Genomic DNA, 14926 nt, shown 5'->3' with positions numbered 1-14926 from the left:
CCGATGTTTCAAACCCACTAATGCAACTGAAGGTGCCCCTTTAATGCGCTGTTGGTACATGACCTAATGTTTGTCTACTTTGAGATCAGTTACAGGTTGACAAAAGCCCCCGGGAAAGCCAGTAGATAATATAGTATATTATGTTATAATATACTATATTATCTACTGTACCCTACTATATTTGAATAATTTGTGTCACTTTTTGTACCAGCTGTAATTGCGATTAGATGTAAAAAAGTATCTGGGTGCTACCATTTAACTGTCACCTGCATGTCACGTTGTACTATGCAATTTCCTTATATTTTGCAGCTTTGACAGATTTCAACGAACAACCGCCCCAACCTGGAAGATGGACAGATACCATAACCAATAGTATATTGTGTTTTCAGTAGCAGGCACCGCCTCTACATGACAGGCGTCATCATCCGCCAATCAGCAGCCTAAGTATCGTACCTCCCACTCGGAGACGGATTTCCGAACCAAGTGTAGCAAAATCGCCTGTACTTTGTTTACGTCCCTTTGGTTAGCTGACAGTTGTTGTAGCGCTTTACTCACACACACAACCCTGACTGCATGGCTTTGCTGGTTGCCTCAAGCTTCATAAACTTTAAACCGAGTGTCCTGGATGTCTTGGATGTGATGTTTTGTTGAATGAGGGGGACCCGCTAGATGCCGACAGGAGGATGAACTCCATCACCGGTCGGGTTCTTGCCATCCCCGCCGCCTCTGTCACCAGCTCTGGAGCTTCATCCTCTCGAGCCTTACATGTAGAGCTGACATCCCAGCAGGTAAATGCAAAGACTCTGAGATCATATTAACACGAAATGCATTAAATGAAACAGGACAACTGTGAGTATATGTCTTATATAGTAGTTTCCAACGTCAGTTACAACTGCTGCCTGGAAAACACGGCAGGCCTGTTAGGCTAGCTAGGTAGCTAGCAACTGCTAGCTTACAGTTAGCTAGCTTACTGGGAATTAATGTCACTTGATTTACAAGCCAAGGCACACCAACACAAGTTAGAATTGTGTTTAAGATCGACTTTCTACGTGTGTTGCCATATTTTAAGGAAACATATTATTCGACACGTTTAATTGTGTACGAAGCTAGTCTGCCAATGGGAACTTAATTTAGCGTTATGTCAGCACGCAGGTGACAGCTCAGTTAAAGGGAAACGGTGGCATGTGTCATCACTGCGAGGTTATATTTTCTAATACAGTTATTTCGATTATTAAAGTGTTATAAAAGTGAGACCATGAACACATTTAATTGTTGCCTCTTTGGAAGCTCAGGAAATTAATTTTACAACCATCAATCTAGCCATTCAGTCATTCATTCATTCATTTGGAAATGACATGAGAACAGTAGGCAGTTCATTCATTAGGGCTACCGGCCTCAGATTGTTAAATCTACCCCTCACAGGCACCTCTCATTCCCTGTCATGTCAGTTGTAGTTAGATATTGACTGTAGTTGTTTTAGCTATCCAAGTTGTTGGATATTTTTCTTCATATTGTGCAGTTTTAAGAGCAAACCCCTGATCTTCATCCAGTGAGTTCAGCAACTACTTATAAGTGCTTCTTTGACTTTCTTGGAAGTTACTGTACTTACATCAGACCACTAGAGTCATCATTAGTAATCCAATGATATTACAGTAGAGAACCCTTACAGTATGTTGCTCTACATGTACAGCCAAAGTGTAAACATAAGGTGACTTTTGGAAAGTCTAACTTATTTTTACAATAAGTCCTCTATTAAGTTTTGTCTTGCACCAGTGTTTGACTACCTTTTTAGTTTGCATTAGATTGACAATATGATAAAAATGCTTAATGTCAGTTTCAATTAAAAACTAAGTCAAGAGTTCAGAGTAAACCAAAGTTTACATATTGCATTTATTCCAGATTAAAATAGACACATTATCAATGGTAATCTTTGAAGATCTGACATGCCGTTTGAAGTGTTCAGACATGATTGTAGCTTTAACACAGGAACAGAAATCTTGCCACATTCCAACCACACTTTATTTTCAAGGATCAGTTCACCCCTATTACAATTTGCATGGTTTCTCTCTTACCACGTGGTGTTTTGCCATTCAAATAGCTCCAATTTTGAGATTTGAAAATGGGACTGAATTTCCTGCAGCCACCACAACACAATGGAGAGTTGTGAATATTATAAAGGCATTAGGGTTTCTACAAGGCACTTCAGCATGAACATTTTGTTGATATGAGCAGCACTAAATCCTATTTCCCAGCAGCACTAAACCAACAATTGCACTGGTAAGGCACTGCGTGTTTCCCACAGATCTGAAATATACCTGGGCGGGGTTGAGGTGACGTGCAACAACATTAACATTAACCTTTCTGTTGGTCGCTTGTTAGCAGACCCTTCACGCGATGGCAGAGCGAACAGGTACAGGCAGGGCCCATAATGATAGCCCTATAGTTTAAATCTACTACCCACACATAAACATATGGAAATGGGTTACTAATACAAAAAAAAGATTATAAAAAAAAAAACTTATAAAAAAAAAAACTTACAAAAAAAACAAAATGGGTCGTGAAATATAATTGGGCGACCGTTAATATACCTGGGCGGCCCGCCCAAGTATAGTTTATGTGTCGGAAACCCTACATCAGCGTCTTTTCAGATGACATTAGATTTCTTGAATTGACCCTTCTCTGGCTACATAATAAAGCCTTGTCATGCTGGCCTACAGAAGCAGCATATCCACTGAAGGCTGAGCTCAGGGGAGATGTTTCATGTAGGAGTTTTTGTTAGGGGGCTTGTGCCTTCTTTTCTTACGTGCTATGAAAACTGTGTGTGTTCATGATAAAAAACACAAGGCCACAAATGTGAAATGCAAACACAGTGCTTGCTCTAGATGTGTGGTCTCTGAACACATTTAAATGTCACAGCTTTGTTGACACAATACTTTTAGCTTTTGTGTAATAGAATTATATTTTGATTTAATTGAATACACTATTTTGGGATAAGAGTCTGTTATTTGTTATTCCCAACAGATACATTTATGGCATAATCGATGGTATGCAGCACATGTCATTTAGATATTGAATAAAATGCTATTTTTTTGAAGCAACAATGAAGAGTTTGCACTCCCAAATATTTCACTACTATTTGAAACATAATACATTTGTGTTATTTCCTATTGCATGTATCCATAACCAAAGAGCATGTAGAACACAGTTCTCTTTTGACTATGTGTATACCTTTATGGCAGCCATGAAACCGTAACCCAGTTGCAAAAATCTTGCTTAGTCATTTAGCTTGTGCACTTTTTGTTGTTGTTGCACTTTGGCCAACTTGGTCCCTCTTTGTTGAGACTATGCCACATTTGAAAATAAATTTGATCTTTATGTTGGAGAGCTTGAAAGTGCACATCATTTGATATATTAGCCATATATAGCATATATTATGCTCAATTCTCTATTTATTTACTACAGCCGTATGAGACAATGTTATATTATTGACACTAGACTAAATATTAGAATGCCAGTGAATAAAAGCCTGCAGACTACACACCATAAAGTTTAGTCAAAACTTCTTCAATTCAGTTTGAACACATCTTCTCAACAAAGGTAGGCTTTTTTAAACTTCATTAGTTTTAGTGTAGTTTTAGTATGCATTTGTTGTCAGTTCTATCCATTTCAGGAATCCCCTTCCTGAGACTATTTTAAGAAAGAGTTTTGATCTAGCTTGCCCTGTAAGTGTGGTGTCTGTTCATTGTTAACATGAGCAGAAGGCTTGTGACCAGATGATCACTTTGCCACAGTAATCATTTAGTCACATACCTCCATCAGACATGTTCTGACATGTAGGGGACTAACGGGATGTTAGGATAATATGGACTCTGATATCAGGGTACTTTTGCTCTGCAGAGCCCAGCTCAGTAGTAGTTTCACAATATGTCCTCACAACCTTTTCTCTCTGCCTCCACATTAGCCCTTTCATTTTTGAAGAGGGGGGGTCAAAAGTCTCTTGTGGAACAATCTGAGTTTCTGTTGGTGAGGCCCTTAATCTTCGACAGGAGGGAGTCCCATGACTTGGATTTAGTCTCAGTATGGCTGCAGGACAGAATCTGTGACGTGTTTGCCTGAAGCCTGAACTTGCCAAATGCCAGATCTTTTTACTACAGATTTGAACCATTGCAGTGACCACTGCAAATACATTTGAAAAAGCTCGTCTTTGGATTCATATCCAAACGATGCAGACTTGTTTAGAGATTTACTAACGATTCATGATGATTTGTAGCTTTTAAAGTCTTTACTTGTCTTAACTGTGGTATGCTGTCTTCAACATTGTTTTTTGTGCTGTGTTCTGGAGCGCCGTTCTAAAAATGATGGCTTTTTCGGCATCTCTTTCATTCAGATGAATTCTTTGATTCTTTTGATCAGAATAATTGCAGCGCTAAAAATGTTGATACCCTTCTCATGACTCTCATGACTAACCATGCCTGCTGATTTAACTGCCTACTTCTTTCTACCATAAAGATGTCATGCCTCTATTTTTTTAACTGCTGACATCGAGCAGACCAGACAGCACGCATGATCAATAACTGCTATTTTATGATGTTAATATACATATATATATACTTCTTTGATCTCTAAAGGCTGTGAACCAGTTTTCTGTGTCTTCAAAACAGCAGAGATAGTATTTGCCATCACACGATAAGAGTGAAACACTCTCTGTCTCTTTCTTACTTCTTTTCTAACAGAGGCGATTGCGTCATCTCCGGAGCATAGCAGCCCGGAACATTGTGAACAAGAATGGTTCCCCACTGCTGGACACTTACTTCACCCTGCATCTCTGTATAGGAGAGCGCATCTCTAGAGGTCAGTGTCCACCCCCTGTCCCTCCTTTCTGTGAGAGTTGGGGGCAACATCGCATCATGTACTACATCTTTCATATGCACACCATGTATGTTTCTCTTCGCCATGCTCTCTAAATAAGGAGAACCATGTCCTCCCCATATGAACAAAAGTAGCTACTACATGTTAAAAGAAAGGACAAATATGACAATCTGAATTGTTTGAAGTTTGTGATGCTTAAATAGAATGTTTATTTTCGCAATTATTTTGTAAATAACATGTAGCATCTACGGCCACGGCTGCACAACTATTTTACATTTCATCGAAATTGCAATATGAACTTGTGCAATATTCACAATATTTGTTAAAGTCTAAATACAAGTTACAATTCCATTTTGAATAAAGTATTGTGAGGCTGCAGAGACACTCCATCCTAAAAATTATAATCTACAGACTTTACAAAACATATTTGTTTACTTCAGATCCTATTCAAGTTATTTTTGAAAAGGTCTCCTGCAGCTCATGATGTCATCAGATGACATTTTATGGGGTGGAGCAGTGAGCGTGCTCTTTGGAAGTCTTTACAACATTTAAGGGTTATTCATTAAGAACATTTCCATATAATGCCATTAAGTCACTGTGTTTGGATCAAGATGACATTACCGTTACTGCCTTGTGTATCTGCTGACACTTTGCTTTCACATATTTAAGCTGAGCTGAGCTTTCAAATCAAGTGACATTTTATCTATATTGATCAATTAGACAAAATATATTTGCCTCAGGGAGCTTTACAGTTTGTACATTTCAACAATCATTAATGACGGTAAAAACACAATAGAATTACAACATAGACAATCTACATCCACATTGCTTAAGGCGAGCTGAGCCAGCCCTAAGGGGTCTTCCTTCTGAACACACAGTGAGAGCTGGTTCCAGCAAGAGGCGATGGATAGCTGAAGGACATTGGAGACTCTAGGAACCACTCCCACCCCTGCATTCTGCGAAAGCATTTAGTAGATTGTATTTCAGTGTAGATTGAACCTGTTTTGTTGTCCATGAGAGTTTTATACCTTCTTTTAACCAGCATTCTTTGATTTCTGTTTAGATTTTTACAAGAGTGAAGTCATACGAGACTCGCTGGTGAGTATACTAACTTAAACCTTTAAAGGTCCTATGTCATGCTTTTCTGGTTATTACCCATCCCCTTGTGTGTTATGTAGCTTTTTCTGCATGTAAACGGTCTGCAGAGTCACAAACCCTTAAAGAACACCCTGTAGGGAGTAAAACTCTAACACAGAGAGGCCTGTCTATGCTGCCCCAGAATGCCTCGTTGGACATTTCTCTTTTTCTTCCTGGGTACAGTGACGTGCCCATACCCAAATGGACCCATCGGTGGAGCCGATTACATTTGGACTAATCTGCGGACTTCCTCACACACACACACTCAATCTTTTCTCAGCTGCAGCTCCGCCCATTTCTCCTCCCTGAGACGGCGGGATGCGGCGAGGCTGTGAGTCTGTGTGTGAGCACACACAAACTCCCAGTGTGTGTGTGTGTGTGTGTGTGTGTGTGTGTGTGTGTGTGTGTGTGTGTGTGTGTGTGTGTGTGTGTGTGTGTGTGTGTGTGTGTGTGTGTGTGTGTGTGTGTGTGTGTGTGTGTGTGTGTGTGTGTGTGTGTTGGGTTTCGCTGTGTCTCGCAGGCGGCCACTGGGCTCATGGGGAGGGGGGAGGGGGCGGGGGGGGGCAGGAGCTCCAACAAGCCGTGTCGGACAGAGAGTGAATAGAGATGCTGTATGAGAAACCAATGTGAGTTTGGAACATTGAACAATGTAAATCTATTCTAGTAGACCTCAACAATGGAATTATGATCAGTAGCAATGGCCATGACATGGGACCTTTAAAGTATTCATGTCTGCCCCTGGGCAAGGATCAGGATGATGTCATTACCTGCAGCCTGGTCATTATACGCATCACTACCATGACTGAAGACTTCCTGTATTTTACTGACGCCAAGGCTGGCATTTATACTGCTGCCTTTCTGCAGGTCACGCTTTGATTCACCTCTGGACTTGTGCTTTTGCTATATTCTTACTTAAACTGGTTTTCAAACATCAGTACACTAAAATGCATGAAACAGTCTTGCAACAGAAACTGAATGGTATATGTGCCGTTCACTTACGCAACGGTGTCTGCTGGTGTGTAAGTGGTGTGATTCTTTGTCTGTTACTTCTCGTATTTGCTTGCCAATGCAGTTCTGCACAAATCTATAGAAGCTGCCAAGCAGAGCAAGCTGTAAATGTTGGGCTTGCTGCCGAGTCATGAGCTGACCTAAGCTGCTTTCCAGGCATACTTTGAGTTTCCTCTGCAGACAGATTGTGTGTAAGGCGCTGCAGGAGTCATGACTCCTGTCATTTCTCCCCCAGCTTCCTCCAGTTCAATTTAACATCCTTGTCATCACTTCCCGTCTTCCTGTTTTTATTCCAACTGCTATGCCCCTTTTTCTTCCGCTACTCACTCTCACTAGTTCTGTTTTCTACCCCCCCTCCACCATGTGAATTGTACTTCTGCTTTTGACATTCCCTCCTTTCCAGCCTGTCCTTGAAAGTGACCCGAGGAGCAGGAGATTATGTCTCTGATGAAGGGAAATGGTACATAATTGAATGATGTAAATGGCTACAGTTCCTCGTAGAAGCAGTACTTAGTGCTGTCAGCTTCGAAGTTCAAGGACAGAATAGTAACTGTAGTTGGGTTCAGACATTAAGATGAATGTAGAACAGGATGATTACATTACTTAAATTGTAAAGGGATCCTTTAGGATATTGAATTTGACAGCGGTACCCCGCACTTGATTTCAGGTTTTAATTCAAACTCTTCACATTCAAAGTGATTTGTATTGTCTTTAACTGCCTGGATCAACAGTAGCTTAGTTGAAATGTACTGCCAATCCTCACGTTTGTGTTTATATGTGTGTTTGCCAGAATCCAACTTGGCGCAGCTTGGACTTTGGCATGCTGCCGGACCTTCTGGACACCTCAGTGTCTTGCTTCGTGGTGCGGATCTGGGGAGGACAAGAGGAACAGTTCCAACTCCTCATAGAATGGAAGGTCAATCTGGATGGCCTCAGATACACAGGACAGCAGGTCAGCAACATCCACATGGAAAGGATAACAGTAGAAGCTATTTGTATAATATTCCATTTAGCCAAAAGATTCCCTGTGTGATCTGTGCACAGGCTGCAAAGAGATACATACAGAAGTGGTGTGAGCATGACTTACAGCTGCCATTTGTACATATGGTCTTTAAGGCACGTGAAGGATAGTGTGCACAAGTAGTTGTTTTACTATCTACAAATATATTTGAAATCAAACACACAAGGTGCACATTTTTTTAACACTATTTTACAACTGAATTTTCTCAGTTTTGAAAACAGAGTTTGAACACAGAACTTTATTCTTTACATTTTGGCCTTGGGATCAATTCTATCAAATGAGGTACATCAAGCTCTGAGTTTTGCCTTTTTACTTGCCTAAATCAAACCAAAGCAGAGTCTGCCGTTCATTTCTTGAAGATGATGTGAATGGCAATTAGGAAAAACCTTGCAACTCATGCAAGAGTCAATACTTCACATGCATTTGATGTATGCAATGATCTGCTTTACTTTGATGCGATGCAGTCAAAAGTTTGACCCTTCAGTAAATCCCATATTCTCAAAAGCATCTATTCACTTGTTCTGTTCTGTATTAAATACACAGTTTTGTTTTTGTTCAAAAAAACCAACTTATTTCACTCACTTCAAAACATTACGCTGATACAGTATGTGGGTAAATATTTGACATAACTGTAAATAACCATTTTGACCACTGTATCAAACACATTGCAATAGGTTCACTGTCATCAAAATGGAATGTATTGAATTACTTTCTTTCCCCCCTTTATACATCAAATGAAAAGTGTAGCAGATGAGGTCAAGTTGCAATGACATTATGTTGCAATATTAGGGTGACAATGTTAGAATGAGATCAACGTGTTTGCACTTTGTGATCTCTATGCTCTATGAGCAGTAAAACGTGTGCTGATGTGGAATGTGTGAGGACTCAAAAACAAGAACTTTGAATTGAGACTTTTTCACCCTGAAACTCTCATTCTTAAAATCAAACTAAGCTATTGCAAACTCACTTAAAAAACTCTGTTACTGTCATTCTTTCGCAGTGAGACTAGTTTCAACGCTCGTAAACAGATAGCTCAGTCTCACGCTCAGCCAGATGCCCGCTGTCCTTTGTTCTCTGGTCTCAGTCCCTGCAATGAGCCTCTTCTGCCTCGCTTTGTCCACAGATTCGATCCAGGAATCCAAATGAGATCATATTTGGATTGAATGATGGCTACTATGCAGCTGACTTTGATCATAAGGTACAGCCTTTTGTCAATTATTCCGAGCTTCTGCCTTTATAATGGGATACCCAGCCCTAATCTTATTAGATTTAATCGCTCGCTGTTTGGCCTTCTGCACTGAAACTCTCCCATGTGGCTGTTCCAGGATCAGTCGGAGCGGAAGAAAAACAGCCTGCTTCAGGTCGACCTGAGTTCAGTCCGGAACTCCTACAGCGTTTTCTCTTTACTCAGGTAAGAGTCATGCCATGTAGCAGTATGACATCATGTTTCATCATCATTTGATCATCTTTTTGAATCTATACACCCAACATCCATTACACGTCTGTGTGCCTGGGAGAAGGATCCTCCTTTTTGCTCTCCCCTACCTTCAAACGTAGGTCTAAGGACAGAGGGTGTGCAGGGTATGCTGCACACACTGTAGCCCTCTGTGACACATGTGTACTTTGTGATATTGGGCAATGGATTGCTTGATTTCCTATCACATCATTAGGATTCCTTTTTCAGAATGCAGCAACCTTTCCTCAGTCCATTTTTGGGGGAGAAAACATGCTTTACATTTTAAACCAAACGTTTTTTATTTATTTTTGATGCGTAATTGGTCATGTGATTATACTAACTCCTATTATGTGTATTTCATGTATTTTCTTTAGCAATTATATTCCAGCAGATGGTGCCACAGGGAAGCCCAGTTTGTGATTCTTCATCAGAAAAGCTCTCACAGGCACCAACTTTTATTTAAAGTCACCTAGTCTTTAGTATAGACTTTATTTGTTCGGCATGATGAGTGAAGTATACGGATCTTTTTAAACAGCACATCTTTATAAAGGCACCTTGTCATCAGGCCAGTGTCAGACTTGGGATTCTGATTCGATTTTAAAGTACACTCTGTTGAATGTGAGAAACAGCTGCAATACAAGGTGCTACCACAAGGGGGAGACAAAGGTTTGCTGAGCAAGTAGCTTGCAGAAGGGGAACCCTGGTGCAGTAATTAAGAACTTTAGACAACACAAGGCACTTCTGACATCTGTTGACAAACATGGCCGTGTTGTTCCGCATTTAGATTTAAACGTGGAACAACGTAAATACCACTTTCAACATCCTCAGGGCTTCCCCAGAGGGAAACCCTGTTAAAATACCCCCAGCACTTAAAAACTAAATTAAACCTGGTTTTAACTGAATTAATGTAATCTAGACGCTTTGATTGGACGTTTCCAAAATAAGATCAAGGTCCTGTCATTAAGAGGCTTTCCACTGAGATGTTCCTACTATAAGAATGACATAGGGGGACATAAATGCATCGCAGGCCTTTACACCCAGAAAAATGAGTTTTGCCAAAGCCAGCTGAACTTAAACAGTCCCAGTTTGAATCATAACTTTTATGACCTCTGCTCTCGCTTCTTTTATTATTGCAGCTTTCTTCCACATCCTCTTCTTCTATCCACACCCAATGGGACTCTGTGGAGTTTAACACAGTTACATTGATCCCCTCTTCCCACACACTGCTCTGCCTGCAGCTCCTCACCCCTGTCACTGTTTCTCCTTGGCTTGGTGCACTCATATGCACATGTTTTATGATTAGGTAGTGTAGAATGATTCATCAGATATTGTACGCTCCAAAAGGGATTATCCTACCACCCCCCATAGTACATAACCATACATACCACTCAGCCTCTGTCCCGCAGAGAGCTTCCCGTTTCAAAGTGCATTTACTTACTGGATGATTCAGGCGAAGGGACGCTCATGTGTTGTGTCATTGGCTCAACTTCGTGGTTGCATGTTTTCGTGAATGATGAAGGATTTTTCATCATGTAATCGGGTGAAAAGTGTTATTCTCCTTAGGTCATCTCATTGTTATTGTGCCTCTTTTGGACTATTTATGTATTTTTGATGCATGTCCTCCCAACTGTCTCCCACTGTGTTTTAATGAAAAAGGATAAAGGCAGCTTTGCTCAGAATGCGCTTGTCTTGATTAATGATGGTAATTTGTCAGCGGATTCACAGTCTGCTTTTCAGCCCCGGCTTTAAAAGACCCACAGTCTGTGTGAGTAACGTGGTGATGTGGGCGAGCAAACACAACACATCTCAGATGGAGAGATGAAGAGGGAGAGCACAGATCATCAATCAGCAAAGTGTTGTCTCTTACAGGCCTAGATAGAGCCAGAGCCTAAATAGAGCTAGGCCCCTTTCTGAGTAGAAAGAAAGAAAAGTAGACGGTGACGGACGAAGATTATCCAGCTGTTGAACAAGATTTGATGTAGACACTATTAAAAGGTTCCTCTGAACTACCAGTAAAATGTTTGATGTTTGAGAAACAGAGAAACAACGACTTTAATCACATAACTGAGCTTCAAAAAAAGAGTTGACATTTCAATTCAAACCTAGAGAAATCCCTCATTTCAAGGGAAGTCAATTTCAAGCTCATTTCTGGAAACGGTCCTTTTCATTTGGTTGAATGTAATGCATACCCTTTGAAAAGTGTCTGCACTGTTGTTACATCAGTCACAAAATGACATTTAACCCATTTTAGGCCACATTTGAAAATATTGGTTGTTTTAACTATATACTTGAACAGGATTGATACTTTGGAGGTGGTGCAACATGGAGTCCCCCATGTTGCACCACCATGTTTCTACAGTATCTTGTTGAAAGCTAAACTACACTCTGGCTCTACCCCTTTCAAAACACCCAAAGGGCATGCAGCTCTGGACATTTCTATAAAACTGGTAACGCTAGCCATCTCCTGAATTGTGCGTTTCCTAAACTTGTGTTATGGTAAAAATGACCCTAACTGAGGCTATGTTCCTTAACGATACGACAGCATTACCACAGTGTGGCACTTGGCAGCTTGTTACTGCAGTTTTGTAAAGGTAGGGGTTAGTCGAGGGTTCCTCAGTTGTTTGCCATCTGTAACGCAACGCTGGCACTAGGTCCTACACACTGTCCCTTTTTAACATGCAATTGCTTTATGCACTTTAAGCTGTTTTTGAAGTCGAGACCTCCGGTGATCATTTTGCTCCTATATATATTTCATGATACTCGATTCTAAGTTATAAGAGTGAGAAAACTGAGCAAATATTAGCAGTTAGCTCCAGCTCTTCCAGTACTACTTCGTCCCCATAGAATTAGAAACACTTCTTTCTACTGTTATTGAATCACTGGCTCGGCTTTCTTTTGGAGAGGAAGAGACCTGTATCGATCAACTGCTTCCTGAATGATAAGCAATGAAGAAATCCTAACAGCCAATAGCTGGTTGAAGAGATACAAATGGTGGTGAAGACTTCAACTCCCAGGTTCTCACCCTACGTTACCAAATGACACCCCTTTTGTTTTTTCTTCTTGGCTGAGAGATGGTTAGTGGCAGAAACTTACTAATTGTGTGCTTGAAAGTAATTTTTTTAATGGCATTATAGCCTTGTAGATGCTCAATGTTAATACGTTTTGGTCTATTCTACTAATGGCTCATGTGACACATTCTAAACATTGTTCTTTGGGCACAACTTTCACAGTTCAGAACTGTGACATTGCAGATTAAACCTGTCAAACACTTCTGGAGCCTAAAGGGGAAACGTTCTTTTCCACCCTTGATCAGAGCCATATGTTGCCTTTGTTTCCTGATTTCCTTTTGTATGCTCCAATGTGAAGTATGAAAGTACTGTACGTACGAGTCAACAGGAGCAGGGCACCGTGCTGATGGAGCTCTGTGGGGGGTCTATCGTGCCACAGAGGCTACTGGGTTGATAATGCCTCCCTGCAGGCACTCCTCAGACCTACTGGCCCGCTGGTTGGATGCTGAGCCTCTCAGCCATACGATGCTGGTGTGATCCTGTGTAACCAGGCAGCTGTATGTGTGAGTCTCTGCTGACCATAGGGACTCCACCAGCAGCTACCAGACTGCAGAAACAAACGCACCGTCTGAGCTCTAAATCACTGTGAAGAAATGATGTGGAGGCTTTGTGTTTTCATTTCACACCTCTGGAGGGGATTTAGGCACAATCAAAGCCTTCCCCATTTACTTAATTTAAGGAGGTTTAAGGTTGTTTTTTCAGTTTAGGCTGTAGGCCTGCAACACCCCTTCTATTATTTGCTCAACTGTCTACCTCCCAAATATTTTTTACACATATGATTCTATCTGAGATTTTCTTCTATTTAGGCTCATGCTTTTCCCCCCAGCTTTTCCACCTTCCATTATCACTAACGGCCCGTCCACACTACAGCTTCGACAGCTTCAAAAACGGTTTCCAACGTGTCTGCCCATTCACTTTGAATGGGGTGACGTCACGTTGCCTCGCTTTTCGCCGAACTGAATTGTGGCAGAGCGGAGCTTTCCTGGCGTTTCAGGCTGCAAAAGTTGAACAATGTTCAACTTCTGAAGCCGGAGACGCCGGAGTAGCCAGCGTCAGCCAATCAAATCCCGTTTATGCAAATCTGACAGTTCAAGCGCTAGCCAATCAAACCGCGTGCAAGCTGGGAGAGCCAGACCGCAGTTCATTTCCTCATATTCCAAACGAGAAATTACGGTAGCAAATCACCCGGTTCTTTACGACCAGAACTATTTACTGGGATACAAACCGGAGGAACCAGGCATGGAGGGAGGTGGCAGAGACAGTGGGTGAAACTGGTAGGTTTTCGCCTGTTTGGGGAGTTTATATATATATTGCTCGCATAAAATCCCCGGGGTTTTTTGCTTTGTATGCCGGGGGCGGGACATTCATGTGATTGGTTGTTGGTCGCGGTGCTCGAATAAAATCCCCAAGCTTCAGACACGCCCAGCTCCAAGCTTTTTTTGAAGCTGTAGTGTCGACGGCCGTAACTGCACACGTCTCTTCTTTTTCTCTCACTTTCTAGTGCGTTTTGCTTGTGCTTTTTAGTGCTTGCCTTGCAGTGCTCTTTTTTGTTGTCATAGCTTGTGTATGTAGTGTTCATTACACATTCAAACAAAACAAATACTAAGCTTTATCCTATTAGTATTTTCTGGCTTCTAAAAGTAAACACACTAGGCTTTACATGATATACATCTACCTATTGGGTCATATTTGGCTTACTCCACAAGGCAGCGTCAGTAGCCACGACTAACAGTTTGAGATTCCTTTTGTAAGTCAAAGGGCAAAAGAGCTTCAACTCACGACTAGAAATCCAAACTTCTATAATTATCTCCAGAGTGTGTGACCCTTTTAGGACCAACAATATCTTCCTTGAAGATCTCTTCAGCTTCTTTGAAACTCTATTGTAGTTTTCATGTAAACATAGCTTATAGCAACTCAGCAGAACCCCACAAAATGCCTGGAGGAATAGAAGCGCATAATGCACTCGATGAAGAACCTCCAGAAATCTTATCTTCCATTCCGTGACAATGGAGAGAATAGTGATGTGAGGTGAATAACTAGGGGTTAAATGTGTTTTGTATTCTTTGGCATACAGGCTGAATTTAGACAGTTTGGTTTGTTGTGATTTTCCTATTGAGGTGCTGTCTTTTTTTTGTCCCCAGCAGAGGTGTGATGGTGGGACATTACGCTTCATGTGTTGTCAAAACAATGCATCGGCTTGTTTTGAATTGCTAACTTGGCTCTCCTATTCAACGTTGGTGTTTCAGAAATGGTTGCTGGAAATGAATTCAGTACACTCTTTAGTCTTTGTTCCGGTTTCCTGTGACCCAGGTTTGTTTGACATGTTCATTTGGCACACTTCATGTGATGAACAGCTGGAGGACTGCT

General features: G+C 41.2%; 1 protein-coding gene across 2 annotated transcripts in view; it reads left to right on the top strand.

Annotated features, from left to right (window-relative positions):
* The first annotated feature begins 497 nt into the window (after positions 1 to 497).
* The window catches only part of uvrag (UV radiation resistance associated gene), a 138704-nt gene continuing 124275 nt past the window's right edge, over positions 498 to 14926 (top strand). The window contains exons 1-6 of one of the 2 annotated variants that reach the window (XM_079651266.1): positions 498 to 788; positions 4734 to 4851; positions 5933 to 5967; positions 7805 to 7966; positions 9159 to 9233; positions 9361 to 9446. In XM_079651266.1, coding sequence (XP_079507392.1) covers positions 684 to 788; positions 4734 to 4851; positions 5933 to 5967; positions 7805 to 7966; positions 9159 to 9233; positions 9361 to 9446 — 581 coding nt within the window. In that variant the 5' untranslated portion in view covers positions 498 to 683. Of the gene's footprint in view, positions 789 to 4733; positions 4852 to 5932; positions 5968 to 7439; positions 7475 to 7804; positions 7967 to 9158; positions 9234 to 9360; positions 9447 to 14926 lie in introns of those variants that run through there. The other variant, XM_079651267.1, reaches the window with a different exon arrangement.

This window comes from Notothenia rossii (assembly GCF_949606895.1).
Source record: "Notothenia rossii genome assembly, chromosome: 9".
In the NCBI taxonomy this organism is placed as follows: domain Eukaryota; kingdom Metazoa; phylum Chordata; class Actinopteri; order Perciformes; family Nototheniidae; genus Notothenia; species Notothenia rossii.
Note: the sequence above shows the minus strand (reverse complement) of the source record. Positions and strands in the feature narration are given on the sequence as shown.